The sequence below is a fragment of the Heptranchias perlo genome, chromosome 25 (assembly GCF_035084215.1).
Source record: "Heptranchias perlo isolate sHepPer1 chromosome 25, sHepPer1.hap1, whole genome shotgun sequence".
Lineage (NCBI taxonomy): Eukaryota > Metazoa > Chordata > Chondrichthyes > Hexanchiformes > Hexanchidae > Heptranchias > Heptranchias perlo.
This window is the reverse complement of record NC_090349.1, coordinates 44,846,290-44,872,694: the sequence shown is the minus strand read 5'-3', so window position 1 is coordinate 44,872,694 and position 26,405 is coordinate 44,846,290. Positions and strand designations below refer to the sequence as shown.

The 26,405-nt window shown below is 39.5% G+C and overlaps 1 protein-coding gene across 5 annotated transcripts in view; it reads left to right on the top strand.

The window, feature by feature from the left end:
* The window catches only part of sfswap (splicing factor SWAP), an 86,064-nt gene that overhangs the window by 53,618 nt on the left and 6,041 nt on the right, over positions 1–26,405 (top strand). For 4 of the 5 annotated variants that reach the window (XM_068006190.1, XM_068006189.1, XM_068006192.1 and 1 more), the window contains exons 13-17: positions 2,577–2,773; positions 6,797–6,994; positions 10,235–10,494; positions 12,776–12,907; positions 17,691–17,879. In XM_068006190.1, coding sequence (XP_067862291.1) covers positions 2,577–2,773; positions 6,797–6,994; positions 10,235–10,494; positions 12,776–12,907; positions 17,691–17,879 — 976 coding nt within the window. Of the gene's footprint in view, positions 1–2,576; positions 2,774–6,796; positions 6,995–10,234; positions 10,495–12,775; positions 12,908–17,690; positions 17,880–19,969; positions 20,089–26,405 lie in introns of all 5 variants that reach the window. The other variant, XR_010967224.1, reaches the window with a different exon arrangement.

Sequence of the window (26,405 nt, the reverse complement as noted above, 5' to 3'; positions counted from 1 at the left end):
TGTTCTGGTTCATTTCCCATTACTAGATCCAGCAGTGCTTCCTTTCGTTGGGCTTTTGACATACTGGGTAATAAAGGAATTCTGCACACATTGTAAAAACTCCATTCCCTGTGATCCCTTTACCTACCTCCTCTTGCCAGTTTATTTGGGGATAGTTCAAATCCATGTCCTTTTCTCATTTCATATATTTGGTTACATATTTCTTCCTCCATCTCCTTTCATCTATTAGGTGGTCTGTAGTATACCCCTATTAGCATGATCGATCTCTTATATTTTATTTCAATCCACATGGATTCTGTTTCTATCCTTCTGTTAGTTATGCCCTTTTTTTCTACTGCCGTTATGTTATCTCTAATTAGTACAGCTACTACACCCCGCCCCCCCTCCCCCCCCCCCCCCCCCCCCCCCCGTCGTTTCTGATTGTTATCGCCTACAATATTTAGTTGCCAGTCCTGTTCTTTATGTAGCCATGTTTCAGTTATTCCTCCTACATCTGGTTCCTCGCTATGATTATTGCCTCCAGTTACCCCGTTTTATTTTGGACGCTGTGTACATTGCTGTATGGGCAGTTCAATTCATCTTTATTAGTTCCTTTTAGTTTATTTTTAACAGACCGTTCAATACTTCTGTTTTATAACTGCATTTGTTCCTTAACTGTTTGTTATCGTCATTCCTTACCTGCTCTGACCTTTACACTCATCTCCTGTTTCTTTTGTCTTTAGGCTTTTGTTATTGCTGCCAGATTCCTCCCTCCCCCCCCCCCCCCCCCCAGCTTGCTAGTTTAAAGCCTTATGCATCATCCTATTTATCCTTATCGATAGGACTCTGGTCCTGTCCCAGTACTGGTGTCAATTTCCCATGAAATGGAACCTCTTCTCCCCACACCAGTCTTTTAGCCATGCATTCACCATTCTAATCTGCCTATTTCTAGTCCTATTCCAATAGCATGTGACTCGAGTAGTAATCCTGGGATTACCACCCTAAGGCCCTGCTTAATTTAGTTCCTAGCTTCTGATATTCCCTTAGCAGGACCTCCTCATTGTTCTTCCTTATGACATTGGTGCCGACATGGACCATGACAACTGGATCCTTTCCCTCCCTTTCCATGTTCTTCTCCATTTGCTCCAAGATGTCCTTTTACCCTTGCATCAGGTAGGCAACACACCCTTTTGGACTCTCGGTCATGACTGCAGAGGACGCTATCTATTCCCCTGATTATAGAATCCCCTATGGCTACAATCTTTCTATTCTGATCCTCTCTCTCCCCTCTCCTACCTTGGACTGCTTTATGCTCCACTGTACCATGGTTAGCATTCTGGGTATCCTCCCTGCAGCCTTTCATCCTTATCCTCACAGGTATCAAGTGCCTTGTACCTGTTGGATAGGACCAGTGTCTGCGGGACCTCCTTCTCTACCTCCTCCTCCATTATGTGTTGGAATGTCTCAAACACGCTCTCCAGCTCGAAGACTCTGAGCCGGAGTGTCTCAAACCAGAGACATTTACTGCAGATGTGGCAAATCGGGACAGTCTCTCTGTCTGTGCACTGTGTAATGCCTTATTCTGAAGCACACCTCTTGGTTCTGTTTCTCCCATTGTTGACAGCAGTATTGCTGCTGTAGCTCGTACCTAAATGGCCATTTAGTTGAGATGTTTAAGAGCTGTAGGCACAACTTGGAAGGGGACCGTAGCATATGCCTCTGTCTTCAGGAGAGGAGGGTAGAAAATTGACTTAACAGCCTGTAACCACACAGTTTTGATGTGTGAGTTTGTGCTCACTAAGAACTTGGGTAGTCTCAATCCATTTAGTGTAGGCTCTTCAACTGGCAGATAAAAGAAACTTCTATCCCAGAAACGTGGGCTCAATTTAAACTTAGCTTGCAGAGATAAATGGATGGTGTGCTTGCAGGCAATTAGAAACTGTTGGAGACCTTAATACTCAAAGGACCAACTAGTAGGGAGTCCTTTCTAGCCTCACTAAAAGTTAAGTTTAGCCTGTACCAAATATATCTCACTGAAAATACTGATAATGTTACAGATTTGCATTAGTTTATAAACTTGCTAGTTAAGTGAGAAGCATCTGAATTTCCTAGATGTTGATGTATAATTGCAGTTTGCATGCATAATTGTAGAAATCTATTCTCTAGCATCAATCCATGATATATCTAAATGATCAAAAATTTTAATTATGTATTATGAAACAAATGCAGATCAATAATTTATTCAAGATATGTAAATTAGGCTTGTAAAATTCTAGTAATTATTGAGCTGATGGCAAATATACATGTTTGTGTTTTTCATTTAATTACTATCTTTGTACGTGGCTAGGAAGCTGTACTAAAGTAATATTTTGTTTTTATAGAACTTGGTTTCATTCCAGTATCCCCAAGCCATGCCATCCAGAGTGTAGCTGTGTATGCAAATTGTCCACATTTTTACTTCTAATATAAGCGTTTAAAAAGAAAAAAATTGTATTATTAATGAATTCTTGCCTCATCCGAATTTTCCTTCCTCTGCCTTTCCCTTTGTAAGAGAATATTTAACTTGCATAATTAGTGTTTTCTGTCACGCATTGCAGCTAAACAGAAGCTAGAGGACAGACTAGCAGCAGCAGCAAGGGAGAAGCTTGCACAGGCTTCGAAAGAATGCAAGGAAAGACAGCTGCAGGCGGAACGCAAAAAGCGAGCAGCACTTTTCCTTCAAAATCTGAAAATTCCTACATCCTCAGGAGATATGGAATCTGCAACCACTGAAGAAAGCTCCCAGAACATACAGGTCAGTTAAGATCAGCAGCTTTTAAAAAATATATTATTTATATTATGACTTTTTAGGGCTCCATTATTTAACCATACTCTTTTTCAAGTAATACATTACACATGTTTTCTGGCAGAAATTTCCCCATACAATTGAAGCCTCCTAATTAATTCCTCAGCAGTCCTGAGGAAGGGTCTTTGACCTGAAATACTTCTGTTTCTCCACAGATGCTGCCTGACCTGCTGAGTATTTTCAGCTGTTTCTGTTGTCCAGTGCCTTGTTTACTAAAGCTATTATTGAACCATCTTGGTAATGATTCTCTTAATAGAGGAAGCTGAACTTTTTATTCTAGTATTTGACTAATATCAGTAGATTATTAATAAACCAACACTCATAACATTTTTATCTAGGTTCATAAGCATACAATGAGAAAAGACTATTCAGCCCATCATGCTTATCTTTCCAAAGACCAACTGCACTTTATCCCCTCTTATCTATCTTCCTGAGGGAATGTTTGCAGAAATGCTTTGCTCTCCAAAAAGTAAGCGAGTAGAATTCCAGAATATTCATCTCTCCCCACATCCCACTCCAGAACTCTGACCTGCTGCTCTATGGTCTCTACCCTCTCTCTTTCCCCATTAGCACAGGATCCATTGTCTCCTATGGAACATTTATCATCTTTGCATATACTTATCCATGTTAGCTTCAGTTCCCTTCCCAACTTGATGCTACCTGGCCCGTTTTTGAATGAGTCAATGTACATTGCTCTGTGATGTTAATATTGTGACGCTGTTTATTTTTAGGGTTGTGATTAAACTGAGATCCTTCAAACCATCCTTTTGATATTAGAAATTGGGCTGTAGACTGGTGAAATGTTAGATATGCAGCTGGAGGCAAGCTTGGAGCTGTTATCTCTGTGCCAGGCAATGAGAGTTAGACGTAGAGACTTCGCTTATAGATTCAGTGGAAGAAACGATACTCGCAGACAACGCACACAACAGTGCAAAGACTGCAGGAGACCTCGAGTCACAATCGATGAGCTCCGTACTAGCAGGGTGGCCAAACCTCAATGAGGGGATGTGATTTCATGTCACTGATCCACAGTGGTAAGCTTCTGATCCCAACCTTGTTGCACTATATAGCAGTACTAAATGGGGAGAGAGAGAGTTTCTTACCCTTTCATACACTATATGGCACCTTGTTCAGTCAACCTGGGAACAGAGCACCAACTTCACTTAGCAAATTTGGAAAGTTTATTTTAGTATTGCCACCAGCTGTGCGAGACTGGTAAGTCACAGACAGCACTAAATACAACACAAAAATAGCTTATCATTCAAAACTGTAGTCAGTGCTGAGAGCCATCAACCTTTTTATTCAGTATTGCAATGTAACCTGATGATCAAGCTTGTTGCAAAAAATGGGTTTGACCAGAGTGTTTTTACTCACTGTTAGATATTGGTTCGTTGCACAGTAGATGATACCGTAATCACCTTTTTAAAAAACATTTTTAAGCATCCAGTAAGCCTAAACACATAGTTAAATTAAATATGTTAACACTCATAGTTGCAAGTAATTTGATGAAACCAAACAGGAAAGAGAAAATATTGTTGCTAAATGTGACCCTTTTACTGCAGCTATCAGTACTGATGGCTGTTCACAGTGCGTGGATCGGCATGTTCCATGTTTGTCTGCCTGATGCAGCAATTAGATGACTTTCTGTACGGAGAGAAAGGTATTTTACTTTTGGAATCAAATTTCTTGGTCTTTTTAAAACTATTGGTTAAACATTTAGTTTTGCAGGAGAAGGTAAATTTGTCCATGCATGAATAGTTGGTGTGGCCCTTGATAAGTTTCCATTCACAAAGACACGTCTCAGCGCTACTAACAGTGAAGCCCATGACCGTCAGGTCCCCTCAGATCGCTCGGCCACACTTCAGAACTTAATGTTTTACCTCAAGCTCGCACAAACCAGGCTCCAGTTCCCTGCATCTGATCTCTTCTATCAAAAACAATTGGCTTCAAACTCTCCATGCCAATTTAAACTGTTAATACAAAGCTTTATTTGGAGAGAAAAAAAATGTTAAAAGCCAATACACTAATGCCACTTAAGAGAAAATGCCTATCTGAATAGTGACAATAACTACTGCTCTCCAGATCCATATTCCTCGCAACAATGAGGTTTCTTTTATCTGTTCTCAGTGTGTGGGCGACACTGGCAGAGCTACATTTATTGCCCATCCTTCAGAGATTGTTTTTACAGCTTGCTGGGGCTCTTCAGAGCACATTAAGGGTGACCCAGATTGCTGGTCTCCATTGCTAGTCCAATACCATAACCACTACACTACTGTACTTTAAAACTAAATCTGAGACATGACTGGGTTTGGTACCTTGCCTGCATAAATGAAGATTGAATTCTTAATCATAATTGAACATCAGATTTCAGACTTTTGGGGTGGCTCCAAATCAAATGAAGACGCGAGTGTTTATTGAGCAGTAGGAAGCTACTATGCTTCACCAGCACAGCAACCGTACGCTATTGAAAGGAGTAAACGTAGAAATTGGCCCAGTCATGTTCTTGGGAGCTTACTGGCTGCTGCTTTGCCATCTTTCAAAGCCCTATACATTTGTGAGCTGTTACAAATGGACATACAGCAACAATTTGCATTTTTATAGCTCTTTTAATGTAGAAAAATATCCAAAGGCACCAGGCCAAAGAGTGAGATTGATAAGTTACTAAAAGCTTGTGGTTTTAAGGAGGACCTTTGTATAATACACAGCATTTTAAAATGTGTTGTTAGTCTGCAAAAGCCATCAGCTGCTTTGGCAGCGTAGTATATTTGAACTCTTGATCTTTTCTATGCGGTCCTTATCCGATTTTTGTTATCAATCCTATAAAGAGGTTCATTCTGCCTGGAGAAGGAAGGTTCGCACTTCAAACGTTAACCGTATCTCTCTCGGTGTTGATCGCCTCGTGTGCCGTTCTGTTTCTAGTGTAGTATATTCTTTCCTTTCATTTGGCGGTTAGGACATTTGCATTTTTCTGCAAACTTTTATAATGGATTCAGTGTGTAGACTCTGAAAGAGAGGCCTTCATTATTTTAGAAAAAGCAGAGTGGATTGAATAGTGTCTTTATATTGCCTCAGAGACCTAAGCACATCATTCACCAGTTTTCATCTCTTTTGAACTTTTCAAAAAATTCTGTTTGGTCATTAAACCACTTAAGCTGTGTGACAGAGCCAGCATTCCTGACTCCTGAATTTTCAATCTGTCTCTCTTTCCCTCCCCCTGTTTTTTGCTTGTTCACCCCAATTAACGGGGCTTGCTTATCTTCCAGTTTCTAGTTTCAAAATGTTACGCTGTCTTTTTTCCATTTAGGTGCACCTGCTCTGTGTTTCTTGTACTTCTTGTCTTTTTATTTCAGATTTTCAACATTTGTGTTTTTTTTTAATTTGGGCTGAATATTGTTTTCATAGAAATGCAGTACATGCTAACAGTAAATGGTGAGATGGTCTTTAGCATACAGTATTATAGCTGTGCATTCTGTGCGTAATTAATCGAGCTACCGGGTTATGTTGTGATATTTTAAGACTCTATTTTTAGTTGACTGTACAGCAACACTGTCAGATACTTGTATTTTCCTGATCAGGATCAGATTGAATAGAAGAGAATATGATGTACTCTGATCATTCTTTATCAGTGCATTTTTAATGTATGATGTGTAAAACTACAAGGTTTATTTTTGCTAGTTGGAGAAACTGCTAGAAAGCTGGCACATGACAAAGTTGCCTAAATTTTTTTTAAAAGGCTATAAATCTGTTATATTTTTGCTTGAATTTACTTTTGAAAATTACTTTTAACAAATCTCCGTTATTTAAAGCCGTACTTAAGAATACACGAATCCTGTTTTGTTTGATAAGTACTCAGTTAAAGCTTTCATTTATGATTGGCATGACACATTATTTTAGTGATAAGTTTCTTGTGAATTAATAAGAAACTCTAACAAATGCTTTGCAAAAAGTCCCAAACTCTCTCTAATTGTTCAGATTGACAACACTGAAGAGTTTTCCGCTAAATTTCATCAAAGGCTCATCACAAAGATAAGTGCTGATGCGGGACGCCGTTCAGCCCATCTTGCTCATCCTTCCATAGAAACCTGCCGTCCTCCTAACACAACATCTAACTGCCTCCCGAATGATTCCAGAGTTTATGCCTCTACTACCCTACCTAGAAGATCAATTCAGGTATTAATCATTCTTTGCATAAAATGCTTCTTGGCATCAATCCTGAGCTTGCCTTTTATCAGTTAATACTTGTGTCCGCTCGTGAAGCAGTTATGGTTTAACTTAAAATAATGTTCTAGATTAACCATTTCTGTTCTGCTTGTACTATTATCAGAAGAAAAGAATAAACATTCATTTGCAATGTAATGATACGTTTTAGTCTTTAATATATCCACTTGTATTGAGGTCAGAGTACAGTACCTGGTGTCATGAGGAACTGTGTTTGATAGTACAACCTGGAAATTACTATAAGATTACTCCGATTTCTTTTTGAGGTGCTGGATACAGCAATTTAGAAATGATTGAATAAGTTGCAAATTAGAATTCCACCATGCGTGTGTGTTGGTAAAGTTAATTGTATGTAAAATTGACTTGACATCAAAGAGCCGTTTGCTTCTTTTTGTATCCTGTTTTGTCGAAGTTTGGGCTATGTGCCATTTTTTCTTGGAAACACTGCCAAAGACTCTTTTTTTACAGAAAAAAAAATGTCTTGGAAGTATTCCAACACAAACTGTCGTTTTATAACTTGAAGCTGTCTATGAATGTGGTGAATTCAGTCAGGTAATAATGGACAAAGATCTTGAATAAGAGCCAGTTAGCTATAATATTGGACACAGTAGTTAAAATTCTCCAATAGTCACTTAGCCCTGGCCTCTCAGATTATGGGAGAAATTTATGGCGCATTAACAGGTCCACTGTGACATTGATTATAACAAGTCAGAGAATCTGTTATACTATGAGGACAGATACCTAGCGTAGGACACCGTGTATTATTCTGCTGCTAAAGGCCCTGTATCTGTAACTAATTGCTGTTGCACTGACTCCTGAGGTCAATGAGATATCTTGTGTTACTGGGACAGTTTGTGGATTGGAAGTCTCAAAAGTCTTTTTTTCTACTCTTTTTATTAAGTGAGACACAAATTTGTATTTCTGACACCTCACTTTTGACTTGTCCATCTATAAAACAAGTAGATGCTCTGCATTCAGTTAACGAAAATACAAATGGATTTTGGTTCCCACATGCTAACGAAAAATGTGACAATGCCATGGTTGACTTGGTGTGCTGGTTCCCACGTGCTAACGAAAAATGTGACAATGCCATGGTTGACTAGGTGTGCAATGAGCAGTGTCGAAGTAAGAAGAGGTTACTTTCAATTTAAGTAAATGGATGAAAACAGTATTTTTGTTGCTGAGCACTGTCTTCTGTTGATGAATACTATTGATACCATTAAAAACACATTGTGAGATAATTGACTTTGAAATAATACCACTGAATTACATTAGTAATCATCGCTGTAGAGAAGAGGTGTCCCAAAATGCTTTACAGCCAATGAAGTACTTTTGAAGTGTAGTCACTGTTGTAATGTAGGAAATGCAGCAGTCATTTGGGATACTGTTCAATCTGTGTGTAGAAATGTCATCAAATTTAAAGCTAAACATTCGGTTAACCAGCTGTCATTTTATTATGTCAAGGCACTCCTTGAGCAATTGGTTTAAGCCTTACGTTTTGTCACGTCCCTCAATTCTTCCTCATTTTTTCCCTACACCTCTAAGTGAATAGCTTGTCTCTCCCTTTCCACCGTTAGCTCAAACAATCTATAATAATACATTAATATCAATCACACTGTCAACCTTTTCCATTATAAATTCCCATGTCCACATGGAAGTTGCCTATGTAAACTTGTCACGCTGTAATTATGCCCTCCACCTTCCACCAATGGAGGTCATCACTGGCAGATGGGTATAATTACATTGTGACAGGTTTACATGGGTAGTTCCCATTATAAGTGTAGATTTGGGAATTTATAATGGAAATCTAAAAATAAGGACAGAATACATGACTTTAAAAATCGGCACTGAATTAAGTCTGCGCGTCCTGAACCAATAATCTCCTTTACCTGAAGACTACACTTGGCCTTGATTTCCCATGTGCAACGCCACAGGATATCAGCTAGTACATTTAATTTGTTCAATTTAGGCTCCTAACCTGATGCACGTCAGATAGTGGGAGATTGGCATCAAAATCCAAATTTGTTTTTGTATAGGCATTTTTTTAAAGCAATAGGAAGTCTGGTGTGTTCCAACAGTATAGCTTTACATTTGAAAGTTTAAAAGAAGTGACAAAACTACATCCAAATCTAAATTTTTTAACATTTGGACGAATTATTTCCAAATCTGACTACTCATTGCAATTAGGGGATTCTTACTCAGGTGGCCTGTAGAATATTGCTGCAGTATGTGTAACTGGTACACCCTATACATTAGCAGCGGGAATTGTAAAGAAAGAAAGACTTGTATTTATGTAGCGCCTTTCACGACTGTCGGATGTCCCAAAGATAATGACATACTTTTGAAGTGTAGTCACTGCTGTAATGTAGGAAACACAGCAGCCAATTTGTGAACGGCAAGGTCCCACAAACAGCAATGTGATGATGACCAGATCATCTGTTTTAGTGATGTTGGTTGAGGGATAAATATTGGCCCCAGGTCACTAGGCACGTGGGGTTAGGATTACTACTCATGAAGAATAAACACCAACACGGATTGGTTGAGCCGAACGGCCTGTTTCCATGTTGTAATTTCTATGTAATAGCATTTCCTGCATTCTCAGAACCATGCCTTGCTGGGTGGAAGTGCAGGCCAGCAATAGGCCTAAAACGTTAGCCCTGATCCTCCAACCTGTGCTCCTATTTAGCAAGGCTCAGTGCTGAGAGCAAGATTGTCATCTTTTTTTCTTGTATTCCACCCATATCCTATGGAGGTAACCTTATAAAAAGTTGTTCCGGTGCACCATTAATTCAGTTTATTACAGCTGTCTATGCAACAGGCATCTGGCTTTGATCAAAACTTTATAATTATTTTTAGTTTGTTGTACATCTCTTATATTCAATTGCTTCAATGTTAATTAACTACTTACAGAGCACTTAGACAGTATTTTAAGCAAATGTCACGTTTTAATTAATAGCCAGTTAGGGTTGCGAGCTAAGTCTTTTTACATGTGGACTCTTTCGGATTGCAAAAGTTTGCTTATGCATTAAGTTGGGTGATTCAAAATATTATTTTGTTGGGCGAGCTCTGGAAGTTTCGATGTAGTTAGGAAACCATGGATGTGATTGCTACAGTTTGCTTAGGTACAAAGAAAAAAAAATGACATCTTGGTTTTAAAAGGCATTCTAAAATTCAACTCTTTCTTGTCTGTAGGCTGCCAGTGAAATTTCTTATAAAATTGCCTCAGCAACAGAAGCCAAAACATCTCGTCAGATCTCGACAAAAAGTACAAGAATTTCAAAAGAAAAGGAAAAGAAGAAAGAGAAGAAGCACAGGAAGAAATCTCGCTCCAGATCTCGGTCACGTCCCAGATACCGATTGAGATCGAGGTCTAGGTCTAGATCAAGATCAAGTACGCGCTCAAAAGCAAAACATTCTCTGCCTAGTGCCTATAGAAGCGTCAGACATTCAAGGTGTGTTCTTAATGTTGTTAAATATTCTACCTTGGCAGAGGCTGAATTGATTATCTGTATCTGTCATGTATTAAATTTACAGCAACACCAACAACTTGCATTTATATGGCGCCTTTAATATAGTAAAACATCTTAAGGCTCTTCACAGGAGCGTTATCAAACAAAATTTGACACCGAGCCACATGAGATATTAGGACAGGTGACCAAAAACTTGGTCAAAGAGATAGGTTTTAAGGAGCACCTTAAAAGAGAGAGAGGGGGAGAGGTTAGGGAGGGAATTCCAGAGCTTAGGGCCTAGGCAACTGAAGACACGGTCACCAATGGAGCGATTAAAATTGGGAATGTGCAAGAGGCAAGCATTGGAAGAATGCAGAGATCTTGGAGGGTTGTAGGGCTGGAGGAGGTTACAGAGATAGGGAGGGGGTGAAGCCATGGAGGGATTTGAAAACAAGGATGAGAATTTTAAAATCGAGGTGTTCCTGGACCGGGAGCAGGGGTGATGGGTGAACGGGACTTGGTGCGAGTTAGGATGCGGGCAGCAGAGTTTTGGATGAGCTCAAGTTTATGGAGGGTGGAAGATGGGAGGCCGACCAGGAGAGCATTGGAATAGTCCAATCTAGAGGTAACAAAGGCATGGATGAGGGTTTCAGCAGCAGATGAGCTGAGACGGGGCGGAGATGGGTGATGTTACTGAGGTGGAAGTAGACGGTCCTGGTGATGGAGCGGACATGTGGTTGGAAGCTCGTCTCGGTCACATAGAACGCCAAGGTTGCAAATGGTCTGGTTCAGCTTCACACAGTGGCCAGGGAGAGGGATGGAATCGGTGTCTAGGGAACGGAGTTTGCGGCGGGGACCAAAGACAATGACTTCGGTCTTCCCAGTATTTAGTTGGAGGAAATTTTTACTCATCCAGTACTGGATGTTGGGCAAGCAGTGTGACAAATGAAGACATTGGAGGGGTCGTTTTGAGGTAGAACTGGATTACATTTACCACTTATTTGGGCATTGCCATTCTGCCAGGCCATTATACATATATGTGTCACAAAGCCATGCCTACAGCTTCATGCTTCGACCACTAAATCGAGCTTCATAGGCACCAGAAGCTGTAGATCCCCATCCGCATCCCTCAAACATCATTAATGTACTCTGAGGGAAATGTACTTTGTTCTGGCTTTCTCTGGGCAACACCATGGGGGATCCATTAATATTCATTCAACATTGCCACTATTTCCTTCTGTTATCTCTTTCCTATCTTTTTGTTTAATATTTTTCTAGCTACTCTACCAATTTTTATTTTTTATTTTAAAATTTTTTTTTTGCATGTAGAAAGAAAACAACTGGGCCACCCTGTCCCTCCGTTACAGCCATTACAGTGATAGTTTATTCCTATCACGTGAGGTTGTGCAGGTTTGAAAAGCATTTTATTTGTATTGCATCTATGATATATAAAAAATCTTGCAGATCAGCTATGACCTAAGAACATAGGAACAGGAATAGGCCATTCAGCCCCTTGAGCCTGTTCCGCCACTCAGTTAGATGACGGCTGGTCTGTATCTTAACATTGTCTACCTGCCTTGGTTCTGTAACCCTCAATACTCTTACCTAACAACAATCTATCAGTCTCCTTTTTGAACTTTTCTATTGACCCCCCCCCAGCCTCAACAGCTTTTTGTGGGGTGGGGGTGGGGGGAAATTGGTTTCTTCTCGCCCCACATTAATATCAGGGCTACAGTTTTTACTGTTTAAGCTGGGTGTCAAATTTTGTTTGAAAATCGCTCCTGTGAAGCGCCTTGGGATATTTTACTGCGTTAAAGGCACTATATAAATGCAAGTTGTTGTTGGGTACTGCAGGAATTTCTTTATAACATTAGGCATGAAATATTAGTAATAGTTAACCGAATTCCATGGCTGTCTTGCTTCTCCTTTCCTCAATGTTGTACGTTTTAAAGCTGTTGGTAAGAGGCCATCTGAAGCAGACAATTTAGTGTTGATGTCTGCTTCTGTGATGCCTTAAACAGGGAGTGTAGCAATTTGAAGCTCTTCTCCTTATTTAGGATGTTTGTTGGATCTGGTGATTCATTATTGATCCAAAATATGAATCACCATGCAACCTCTTTATTCCAATAATCTGGCTTGTTCGATTTAGTTGGATTTCATTAATTTATAATATAAGAACAACTACTTGCAGAAGCAAATGCTGAGCCAAAGGAGACTTGGGGAAGGGTACAACCAACCAAGCACCTCAGTGTACTTAGTAAGCCTTTTTTTTTCTTGGCTCTAGATCAAGATCGCCTCATGGGAGAAAAGCTGAGTCTTCAGAAAGACGACGGGAGGAGAGAGATAGAGACCGAAATGTTCCCAGTGCATACCGTGTTGGTAACAGCTCAGGCATAAGCAGCAGAAAGCGATCACGGTATGTTTACCACATAGCAGATGGAGAAGATTTTAAAAATCTTCTTCCTAAGTAATGTTCAATTCCTAAATAGTGTGGATTCTGTCCAGTTGGGACCCATGTTATACATACGGATCATTGGAAACCTATGCACAATTTCCATTTAAAGCTGTTGTTTACCAACCCAGATTCCCAGTGTTTACTTGGTTTGCTCCTTTAATTTGTCCAATTATAATTAAATTTAATTTTGTTCTATAATTTTATGGAAACATTGGCTATTATGAACATTGCTTCTTTTGAAATGGTGTCAGTGCAGTTCGTTAAACCAGTATTTGCAAATTCTTTTAATGTCATTACTTTGCAGAAACGGAGGGCTGCTCATGATCTTTTCCATTGTATTGTATTTAGCTTGTCAGGTGAGGTAAAAGACGAGTTGGCCCTGTTTTGATTACACTTGCCTTTTAACAATGTAAAATTTTAACATTTAGCTTGTAACATGAAGTTCTGCATAAAAGGCTGCTATTAGTCTGGGGAATTCGGGGTAAAACTTGCGAATGAATAAGAAATTGGCTGACGGGTAGAAAGCAATGGGAACTTATTAGAGGACTTGTTAGGGTGTGGGAGAACGGGGGATGGAGGGGAGAGGGGATCGTGCTATTGGAATTATTGTTCGTAACTTACATTAACGACTTGGATTCAGAATCTGAATGCAAATTAGTTATGCTTATGGATGATGCCAAACTAGAAAGGACAGTTGAATCTGGGGTGGCTGTTTAGGAACTATAATATGAGTTGGACAAAATGTTTGGTGTATATGGTACCCTAGTGGTTATTGTACTGTGCCAGCAACTCAAAGGTTGAGTTCAAATCCCACCATGGCAAGTTGTGTAATTGAATTCAACAAATCTAGTAATTTGTGGGCTGGCACCAGAAAAAATGACCACAAAATCTGCTGGATTATCATAAAAACCCAAAAGGTGCAATAATGTCCTTCTGACAAGGGAATTTGCTGCCCCTACCTGGTCTGGCCTACATGTAACTCCATTTCCTAATGCCTTCAGGACAACTAAGGATGGGCAATAAATGCCTTGCCAGTGTCACCTACATCCCAAAAACAAATAAAATATAAGTGGGCAGAACAATATACTTAATAGAGTCCTGCACGTGAGAAGAAAAATGGGCAACATAAGTATCCATGAATGTTTAAATATCTAATGCTGAAGTTGAATGATAGAGAGATTTAGTGGACGCAATGAACAAAATAGAGTGTTGAACTATATAATCAAAGACAGAGGCAGCCATTCTCAGATTATAGTGATCTGGTCAGTTGATACCTTGCGTACTATGTCCAATCTGTTCACCAATGCAGAAGCGACGCATTTAAACCCTGGAGGCGTTTGAGAAAAGTTACGAGACTGATCTCTAGCGTCAGAGGACTGAGTTATGAGGAAAGACAAGAGAAACTTTGGTTTTTATAAGGTACAGAAGATGGCAAACCGTATAGAAAAAGTAAATTGGAACACTGTTTCAAACTAAACCATGAAAGTAGGACAAGACACAGATACATGCAAATTTAGGACTGATGTCAGGAAGTTCTTAAGAGAATGTGATCCAAACCTGGAATGAAATGTGGTAGGGTAATGGTGACACAAACCCTGGAATAATTTAGGAAACAGTTGAGATGGGTGAGCTACAATGGGCTGAACAGGATTCCTCGTCTGTATCTATCCAGTGCACTGTATTAGAGCTGCATTTAGTGTACATTTTCCTCTGAAGATTTGCTTTAAATAAGATCAACATAATGGAAGTCGCATGAATAGAGACTGGTCAGCAATTTTACCTTGTTCCTTCAAGGCCATGCAATTGTGTGATAAATCCTGATTTCAGTAAAGACTATTAATACCATACATTTCATTGATAAAGTTATGCTTATTGCCTTTGTTCACATAAAGCTGATGTAAGACATTGACTTGTGAGCTTTAGCTATATTTTACGAACCTGAATGTTTGAACTATCCATTTTTCAGTATGATCATTGAGGAGATGGGAGATGGTTACAACAAAGGCAATTGGTGGATACTTCAGAAGCATTATTGCATATGTCACACCTATTGGAAGTTAATATGCTTGTCCCATTTCTCAAAACAGCTAACCCACTATATATATGTGAAGCTGTTTCATTCATCATATTTGTCCTTTTCTGTTATTAAGCCATCACAAAAGTTAAAATGGTGATGTAAATATTACCCACTGCTGTTTCATTTAATCCGCTTTCCATCCTAAAAATTGCAAGACTGTGGATACATCTATGGCTTTTTATGCTTTTATCAATTTAAATTCAAATTTGTGCTTCCATCACACTCGTACCAATTGGCCTCGGTATATTCCAAAAAGAAGCTATATCTAAAAGCCTGTAAATTGCTTCAAGTTTTCTGCTTGGTACCCAGTACAGGATAAGTAAGTGCTTGAACTACTTATACAGGAACGTTATCATGGGTGTTTCGAGGTTTAAAATTTAGATATCATCTAATGTAATTTTCATTTGCATTTGGCTTAGTCAAAAATAATCTATGAGCACCAATGTTTGTAATGCATTAAAAGAAAAGCTACGCTGGCAGAATTATAAGCCTACCTAGTATTCAGTTAAATAGCTGGCAAATATAACTTTGCTCACAGTGAGCACTAAGTAATCTGTATTTGAAAAGCATTTAATGGTTAACATTAGTTCATATACTTATGACTGAGATGTTCTTGATGCCTTTAGCAGTTTTGACCATTTTGTTTTCTAATTTGTCCTTTTATGCACCATGAATATGATGGGTTATCTCACAAGGAAAATCACTAGGAATGCCAATGCATTAACACATTTTTGTTTTGTAAATAGTCTAAACTTTCAGACAACTGGATGTCCTGGATGGATTCTTCCCAAGACAGTCCTTTCATTGAAACTAGGTTCAAGACCATCTTGGGTCTCATTACCCTTCTAAAAGACTGTTCTCTAGAGTTCATCATTAAATCTCTTTTTTCACTAGGTCATAGAATCCGAGCTAAACCCGAATGTAAAAATTTGGGCTTGTGACTGGCATTGTTAAATTCTGCCAATTGACGCATTGGATAAGTTCACTGCCTATTGTGTTGCTGAATGAGACCAACCAGGAAGTTCCATTTCTACGTCGTTGAATTAGTTTGACTCAGCTGGTGGGGGGGCATTCGAAAGAACAACAACTTGCATTTATATAAGCACCTTTCATGACTCAGGATGTCCTAAAGCTCTTCACAGCCAATGTATTGCCTTTGAAATGTAGCCACTGTGGTAGTGTAGGCAAATGTGGCAGCCAGTTTTTGCACAGCAAAGTGACACAAACAACATTCAGATAAATGACTGGCTAATCTGATTTAGTGATGTTGGCTATAGAATGATACAGCACAGAAGGAGGCCATTCGGCCCATCATGCCTGTGCCGGCTCTTTGAAAGAGCTATCCAATTAGTTCCATTCCCCGTAGCCCTGCAAATTTTGCCTCTTCCAGTATTTATCCAATTCCATTTTGAAAGTTATTGTTGAATCTGCTTCCACCACCCTTTCAGGCAGTGCATTCCAGATCATAACAACTCGCTGCGTAAAAAATGTTTTCCTCATATCGCCTCTGGTTCTTTTGCTAATTACCTTAAATCTGGTTACTGACCCTTCCATCACTGAAAACAATCTCTCCTTATTTACTCTATCAAAACTTGTCATGATTTTGATCACCTCTGACAAATCTTCCCTTAACCTTCTCTGCTGTAAGGAGACCAACCCCAGTTTCTCTAGTCTCTTCACGTAACTGAAGTCTTTCATCCCTGGTACCATTCGAGTAAATCTCCTCTGCACCCTCTCTCCAAGGCCTTGACATCCTTCCTAAAGTATGGTGCCCAGAATTGGTCGTAATACTCCAGCTGGGGCCTAACCAGGATTTTATAAAGGTTTAGCATAACTTCTTTACTTTTGTACTGGATGCCTTTATTTATAAAGCCAGGGATCCTTTTAACAGCCATCTCAACTTGTCCTGCCACCTTCAAAGACGTGTGTACGTGTACCCCCAGGTCTCTCTCTTCCTGCATCCCCTTTAAAATTGTGCCATTTTTGGTTGAGGGATAGAAAACCAGGAGAACTCCCTTGCTTCTCTTCGAATAGGATTTTTTACGTCCATCTGAGAGGGCAGATGGGGCCTCAGTTTAACATCTCATCTGAATGACGGCACCTCTAACAGTGACGCATTCCCTCAGTACTACACTGAAGTGTCAGAATGGATTCTGTGCTCAAGTCTCTGGAGTGGAGCTTGAATCCACAGCCTTCTAACTCAGCTGAGAGTGGTACCACCGAGCCAAGGCTAACACCTAAATTGGACTCTGTACCATCTGGTTTGGGAAGGGTGAAAATAACCTGGGGCCCTCTTCCGGATCCCTAGCCTGTGATCCCCTACCGTAAATACGCATGTGTGGAATTTTAGTGAATAGTAGGGGTCAACTTTGATGTCTCCATATTTGAATAGCCTACCAACAATAGACTCACGTGACGAGTATTCACTTGAGCTTTCTGAAGGGTTGTGGTGCTAATGAAACTATACCTTTCAGGAGAGGGAAAAAATTAGAGGACTCAAAACATACTATCTGAGAGCATGTTTGATGGATGGCAAGGAAAGTTACATGTGGGGCAAACGTCTTGGTGATTTACTTCATGAGGTAACTTGCTTTATACACTATGCAGAGGGCCTGTTCATTCAAAAGCTGCTTTACTCGTATATTGCTTTGTAAAAATCTCATCCAGGTCTCCATATGAAAGGAAGAAGAAGAAGAGTTCAAAATCTCATCCCAAGTTAAAAGGAAAAGCTTTACGTTCACGCTCGCGGTCTTTATCACCAAAAAAGTCAAGTATAAAGTCTTCAGCAAGAAGTTCAGCACATTCTACCAGTTTGTCACCAGCAGAGAGCAGAAATTCCAGTCAGGATCATTCAAGGTAAGATGTTCTTCACATCCTTATAATACATAAAGTAGATTTTTAGTGAGCCATATTATTTAGTTTAGGCTTTGGAAGTACAGTGGCTGATGAACCACCAACAATATGCAAAATAAGAATGCCTAAATTTTTCCGCAACTTTTTAAAACTGCTCAAGTGGAATAGCACTACTGCCACTTCCATGCAGATGGGCTGGCTAAGCATGCTATAGTTGTGTGGATTGAAACACTTACTGCCTTGTCTCCCTCCTCATCCCTTGCTGTGAGTGCTACAGTGATTGATCAAGTAGGCTGACTATACTGTTCTTCCAACTGCCTGATCACGATGGAAAGGAAATCAGATTGATTCCTTAACTAACTAAACATACATTTTTTAAATCACTTCTGTGAGAAAATAGATTTTTTTCAGAAAAAAAACTAAGACTAATTTAATTCATATACTTTATCAGTTAGAATTCCTCCTCATTAGCTCTACGTATAAAATAGGTTGTCATCCTATAAGGGAGGAAAACGCTGGGACACAAGTCCTTTAGGAGTTTGGTGCCATACAGGAGTCCTGTTGGTGATGTGGTCCTTGCTTATCCTCATTGTACATGTAGCCTTACTCTGTAATTGTACTTTTATCAGGAAAAAGTTGGCCTAACACTTAAGTAAGTCTTTCATATTAATGTGGGTCAGTTTTATTGCTCTAGCCCTTTACAATATTTTTTTAACAAAGTTAATAAGGTCATTGTAAAGTTTGTAAGATTTTGGCTTCAGATGTCCAGGCACACTTATTTTTGTGTTTAAGTTCATTGGTTGAATCCTGTGTCACTAGGTAATTTCTTGGCTTTGCTTGGCAATATCAGCACTTGGTTTCGAAATCTGTGTGTCTTATTTATGGATCCTTTCTAATGAGTAAAAGGTGGAAATAAATTGTATTGTTTTCTGATGTTGCACCGTTTCTAGAGGTGTATAGACTACTTCAGGTTAAGCAGCAAGGGTTATAATAAGCATGTAATTCATAGAATGTTACAACACAGAAATGAGCCATTTAGCCCATTAAGTCTATGCTTGTGTTTCCCCACATGACCCACCTAGTCTAATCCTACGCATCTGCTCATTCCCCATACCCTTTAATTTTCCACTCTTTCAAGAAACAATCAAATTCCCTTTTTGAAAGAATTTCTGCTTCAACAGTTTGTGGCAGAGAAGTTTATATTATAACTTCTGACTGTGGAATTGTTTTAACTTCCCCTTTTAATTCCCTTTGTGATTATCTTAAATTTGTGCCATTGTTACTATGCTGACCAGTGGAAATAATCTATCACTGCTTTAACAAAACCCTTTATAATTCATTGGAAGAATAACTTGAAGATTAGATATCTTCACGGTATGCTCCACATAGAGTGAGAGTGCAGCTTGGCTCTTGGAAATGTTAGAATTGAATATTGATGGAATGCTTTCACATGGGTTGGTTGTGTCTTGGGCACTTGTGCTAAAACTGGCCTCCATCTAAAAGCCTGCACTTAAAGGCCTGGTTCTCCTGACATAGCTTAGCTACACAAGAATCTCATTCTTCAGGTATCAATGCCTGATTGGCCTTTACAGAATACATCCACTTCAGAGCTTGTAATAAAATGATTCAATTTGTGGCAGAAAAATGAATGCAACCCTAAGTAAGGTGTGTGATATTCAAGCTTTCTTGTGCACTTTTAATCTTTACTCGTACAAAATATGTTACACAGTTTCCTGAGATTTCACGTGTTGAAGCTTGTCCACCAGTCTCTGGCAGGAATTTTAGTTGGTAAGTATTTAATGTTCAAGGTTCATGGAAAACTAAACTCTGGGACTAGTAACACGTACCTGAGAATTCCAAATGAAAGGCAGAACAATTAACTTCATTTGTTTGGGGCTTTAATCTTTGCACCACTGTCAACCAGATAACTCTTGGAATATCTGTTTATCTGGACTACTAGCAACACACCTTGTAGGGTGCTTTGTGTTTCCAGTATCACTTTGAAAAACACATTAGATATTTGTTCCAAGTTGCTGTAATGACTGGTCAAACTACATTATTTAAGCGCTGTGGACTGTTTTTCTACCTTAAAGGTGCTATATGAATGCAAGTTGTTGCTGTTACATTTATCTTGAGATTGGCTGAAAAACTGGCTTTTGGCTAACTCTTCAATGATGTAGGTCCCAGCTCGAAAGGATGGACTGATGGTAAGGTAAGCATTCAACAAAATAGATCAGTAACACATAATGAGTAAACGTGTAAGATATACAATAAAAGGATAGGAAAGAACGCTAATAAAGCATCCCTCGATTACAGAAGATTGAGGAGTGATCTGATCGAGGTGTTTAAAATGTTGAAGGGATTCGATAGTGTAGATGCAGAGAAATGTTCAGGGGACATAATCTTGAAATTACAGCTAGGCCATTTAGAAGGGAAATCAGGAAGTGCTTTTTCACACAAAGGGTAGTAGAAATCTGGAATTCTCTTCCCCCAAAAGGCTGCGGACGCTGGGACAATTGGAGCTTTCAAGACCGAGAGATAGATTTTTGTTTGGCAAGGATATCAAGGGATATGGAGCGACGGCGTGTAAATTTATTCGAGGAATAGGTCAGCCATTATCTAATTGAATGGCAGAGCAGGCTGGAGAGGCTGAATAGCCTAATCCTGTTCCTATGTTCCTACGGCAAGACTTTAAGAGTATATTAATACAGTAATAAAACTACTCGTGGCATCTCAGTAGCATTTCACAATCGTGAGTATAGATGAAAGAGAACACTCTGCCTTTTAGCTCATCTTTCATAGGAACAGGAGGAGGCCATTCAGCCCCTCGAGTCTGTTCCACCATTCAGTGAGATCATGGCTGATCTGTATCCTAGCTCCATCCACCTGCCTTGGCTCCATATCCTTTAATACCCTTGGCTAGTAAAATTATCGATCTCAGACTTAAAATTATTAATTGAGCTAGCATCTACTGCTTTTTGTGAGAGAGTGTTCCAACTTCTACCACCCTTCGCACGAAGAAGGGTTTCCTAATTTCTCTCCTGAATGGCCTGGCTCTGATTTTAAGGTTATACCCCTTATCCTAGATTCCCCCACCAGTGGAAAAAGTTTCTATCTACCCTATCAATTCCTTTCAAAGTCTTTAAAACCTCAATCAAATCACCCTTTAACCTTCTGTATTCCAGGGAATACAAGCCTAGTTTATGAAATCTCTTCTCATAATTTAACCCTTGGAGCCCTGGTAACATTCTGGTGAATCTGCACTGCACTCCTTATAAGGCCAATATATCCTTTCTAAGATGTGGTGCCCAGAACTACAGTGTACTCCAGATGTGGTCTAACCAGGGCTTTGTATAGCTGTAGCAAAAGTTCTTCCCTTTTATATTCTAGTCCTCTAGATGTAAAGGCTAACATTCCATTAGCCTTTTTGATTATCTTTTATACCTGACCACTGCATTTTAGTGATTTGTGCACATGGACCCCGAAACCTCTTTGGACCTCCACTGTTCTTAGCTTTTCACCATTTAAAAAAATACTTGGATCTATCCTTTTTTGATCCAAAATGGATGACCTCACACTTATCTGCATTGAAATCAATCTGCCACAGTTTTGCCCATTCACTTAATCTATCAATATCTCTTTGTAATTTTGTGCTCCCGTCTACACGACTGACGATGCCACCAATCTTTGTGTCATCGGCAAACTTGGATATATGCTCTCCATTGTATTATCTAAGTTATTAATAAATATAGTAAATAGTTGAGGCCCCAGCACGGTTCCTTGTGGGACACCACTAGTCACTCCCTTCCGATTCGAATACCTACCCATTATCGCTACTGTCTTCTACTGCCTAACCAATCTCCTAACCAGGTTAATAATTTCCCTTCAATTCCATGAGCTTTAATTTTAGCTTGCAGTCTCTTATATTTCCATTTTAAAAACTCCCAGTCCCACCATCACTGCCTGTTGAATGATCCAAGAGTTTTTGCCTTGATAACCCTATCGAGGAGATTATTTCAGGTATTAAGTGGTGCTTTCTAACATCAGTACCAAACTTGCCTTTACTAGCATATACCTACGTTGCCTTGTTGTTCAATCGTGATTGAAGTTGTAGTGGTACTCTGGATTAACTTTTTCTATTTCACCTAATTTTTTACATTTTATATGATCCCCTCTCACTCTGCCTTCCTTGAATCTTGAGGTTTTCTAACTTTCCTCATAACTCAACCCTCCGACACTGGGGAATCTACCTCGGCGGCCCTCTTTTGAATTACTTTCAGGTCTTGGGTGTTTGTCATTTCCCTTGTGCCTCAGAGAACAGAACTGAATGCAGTACTTGAGGTGAGACCTGTCTTGAGCACTATATGGCTTCAGTATAATTGTGTAATACATTCAATCTACTGATGTGACAATATAGCTCAACATTCTGTTTACTTTATTGACTGCTGCTCTACAGTGATTGAACATGGTTACCATGTTCTGTCACTTCCAGATCTCTCTCAGCCTCTTTCCCCCCACAGTTCAGCACTGTTTCATTAAGTATCTTCCTTATTTTTCTTCCAATGCATAACACCTTGTGGATCGGTATTGAATTTCAGCTGTCGTAGTTCTGTCCACTGACAGATTTTGTCTTTTTTTCTGAAAATAGGTGACATGTCAGCTTGTTTCCAATCCAGTGAGACCTCTGCTGAGACCTCTGCTGTAATTGTTTGTTCCCTCATCATAACAGCCAGCAATGAGTAGGTTTGATCCCTAATCTCACCCAGCAATCTTGGGTATACCTTCTATGCAAGTGCTGTCAAAGTCAATAAATTTAGTTGTACAACATCCTTCGATGGGTGATGTGCTTCTGTTGTCTCCTCTTTTTGTGAATACTTCCAGGAATTAATTTATGATGTTTTTACTTCATTCTCAGTTTCAGTCCTGTTTGCATCCTTAAGGGCTCTCAATTCTTCTTTGATAATCCTCTTGCTGTTTTAATACTGGTAGACATTGTTACTGTCCTATTCCATAGCATGTTCATTTTTAGTTCTCTCTTTGCCCATGTGATTACCTTTTTTGTTATATTCTTGTATTTTTCCAGTGGTTTGCTTCAACTTTCTCCTTTGAGACGTTATAATTTTTTTAATCCATTTAAGGTCACGTTTTTTTATTTTGGGTATTGATTTGCAGTATCATTCTAACCTAGATCAAGTGAAATTTAATCATGTCATGATTGCTGTTGCCCAGGAGTGCTACTGTTTCCATTCCCAGTCTGCTCTCTGGGCCATTTGCCATTACCAAGTCAAGACATCTCATGTTAACTGTTATGTGCCGGATCAGAAATGTTGTTAATAGGTGATTTTTCAGCTTCACCACGTTGTGAACGGAACCCATTATTAAAAAAATAACCAGTCCAGGGCTGGATAATTCCCTGGAAATGCCAGTCCTGTAAAGATTACATTTCACTGGTTAGGCCTCAGCTGGACTATTGTGTGCAATTCTGGGCACCACACTTTAGGAGGGATGTCAAGACCTTGACGAGGAGGTTACCAGGATGATACCAGGGATGAGGGACTTCAGTTATGTGGAGAGATTGGAGAAGCTGGGATTGTTCTCAGAGCAAAGAAGGTTAAGGGGCAATCTAATAGAGGTATTCAAAATAATGAGGGGTTTTGATAGAGCAAATATGGAGAAACTGTTTCTTCTGGCAAGGGGTTGGTAACCAGAGGTCATAGATTTAAAATAATTGGCAAAAGAACTAGAGGGGAAATGAGGAGAAATTTTTTCAGAGGGTTGTTAAGATCTGGAACACACTCCCTGAAAGGGTAGTGGAAGCAGATTCCATAGGAACTTTCAAAAGGCAATTGGACATGTACTTGAAGAGGACTAATTTACAGGGTTATGGGGAAAAAGCTGGGTCGTGGGACTAAACTGGACAGTGCTTTCAAAGAGCCAGCACAGGCACGACAGGCCAAATGGTTTCATTCTGTGCTGTAAGATTCTATGATTCTTTTAATGCTGTTACATTGCTGACTCTTATGTTGACATAAGTGAGATCCATGCCCTGACTGTAGATGCATCTTATGCTTGGCATTCAGATAGGGCAATTCTAAGGCCATATTGAAATTTATGCTTGAAATTATTCCTTGAGTTTTATCTATCTCAGAAAATTATGGTGTCATTTTTACCAACTGCATATTTCCTTGTTGGAATGAAAGTATCAATTTCTTGGTTTGCAAAATCTTATTGCCCTATCGTCAATAAAACCAAAACACCTACCAATCTAGGCAGTTTCTTTGTATTTGGTAACAAAACTAATTTAGTTTGATATGTTACAGTTTAAACCTGACTACTCAAACCAGTGAGTACTTTGGTCTTACTATATGTACCCTAGTCTGGTCTCAAAATTTGATTTTGCCTTTCTGTATTCTGTACTACTTTGACATAGTTCATGTCGATGTGCGAGAAGACCAAATGACCAGTGTGGCTCCTGTATGGTAAGCTTTTAAAGGGACAGTGTTGTCTTTCTATTCCCTCACTGCGCCCCCCCCCCCCCCCCCAAGTTCTAGATAACAGCCCATTGCTTGCTTTGCTGAAGTTGAAATGCTTCAAAGGTTGAGGAAAACCAACATCTATAGTAACTAATCTAACATTGCCCCAGTAGAAGTTGATAACAACAATTGGATTTTATAACACAAAGCTTGCCCTTAACCAATATTACTGTCATCAGAATCTCAGCTTTCCACAAGCCCAAATATTGTGTCTCAGGGATAAATAGCTTTTAGGTTGATGCTGCAAAATGGCTGGAGGATGATTGTTTTAAGTATTGTTAACAAGACTGTTCTCCTGAATGGAATTGTAAACGTTAACAGTTACTCCATATTGAAAGTTTTTTTCACATTTTTTAAAACTGGAAAATGAATGAAACCACCTTGTAATACCGGCAATATGTAAATATTTATTTTTTGAAAATCGTATTTGCACATCTCATGGGTTCAGTAGAATAACAGGCAAACAGTAGTAATGCAAACACTTGATTGGGAAAATCCTGGGGAATCTGCTATTTAAGTAAATTAATGCTTCTGTTATAATCTAGTCCTTGTGTATTTACATTGCTTTGATTGTATCTGTTGCAGTCCTGCCCTTGACTGGCATACCCATATATATATCCAGCATGATAATGTGGGGTGCAACTCACTGCCTTAACACATTTCGAGGTGCCCAAGCCCTTAATACAACCTCACCTGCTAGCTCCTAAGTGGTAGCTTGGAGCTGGATATTCCATATGTGAAAGTACTTATAACATTTTTGTAGATGTATGAATGGCTCAGTGTTATTCCCCTCTGGATATCTGCTTTCTACAGGTACTGATTATATCAGTTCCTGAGTACAATAGGAGCATTAGATAGCCATATTTTAAGAATAGGGTGAACATATGATAATTCCAAATGTTGGACTTCATTATGACACCTGTTGGATTTGTACACCCACTGCTATTAAAAATGTTCTTCAGAAATGCAAACAATTTTTGGGTTTGTCGTAAAGTTAAACAAAAGAATACCGGGTCAGTATCATTTGGCCCTACTGAAACCGATTGATTGCAAAAGTTTTATAAGATAAAAGGCCTGTACAAATCAAACATTGCTAACACCTCTCAGGGATCCATGTCCAGGTCCCATTGGATATAGTTAATATCCAGTCAGTAACCAACTCCCATTGCATTGTGTCATTCAGTCCATTTTTGGATAAATATTATATCTGATGAAACCGTGACATGTTAATCAGTTTATACGATGGCTGAGTGGGTTTAATTGTGAATTTTTATCTCTAATGTAATGTTCTGAAGATGGCAGTTATATTTATGTGGCGGGGACTACATGCGGCAGAGGGCAGAAGAACTTCTGTGATGTTCCGGTGACGCAGCTACCCTTTATTCTCTTTATGGGAGTGCCATTGTTATGGTAGTTGACCTCATGTTTCTTATTGTCCTTGAATACAGTATGAATGGAGTCCACCAGTGTTGGGGTGTTTTCTCCGCACCCCGATCTACTTCAAGAGACTCGAATGAGCCTTTCAGGGTTTAAAATGTGCTGCAAGTGTCACTGGACCTTCCTGATTTCTGACCGCTGTGACCGCTGTCTCCTCTGCCTTCTCATGGGACTCAATTTATTATCCTGTACCCACTACCAACTTTTCAGGGAGAACCTAGAAAGAAAGACTGAAAACTTGGGAACAAACTTTAGAAGATTCAGATGGCAGACCTCAACGCAGAGAAATACAGGAGTGCCAACCTGTGCAGCGCCAGACATGCCATGAGTGAGCCCAGGGAGTCCTCTTCATTATGCAAAAAAACCCCAAAAGCTCAAGAAGCACTCCCAGAGGGTTGACCATGATAGGTCTCGGGAACAAAGCAGGTCTAGGGCTTTACCTGAGATGTCCTCTGTGCCATTTCAGTCAACTAACACTGGTACAGTGGACTCCAAGGAGATTCCTTAGCCACTGATCCAAACTCAACAATTAAGCTTCATCATCCCTGCATTGGCTGGT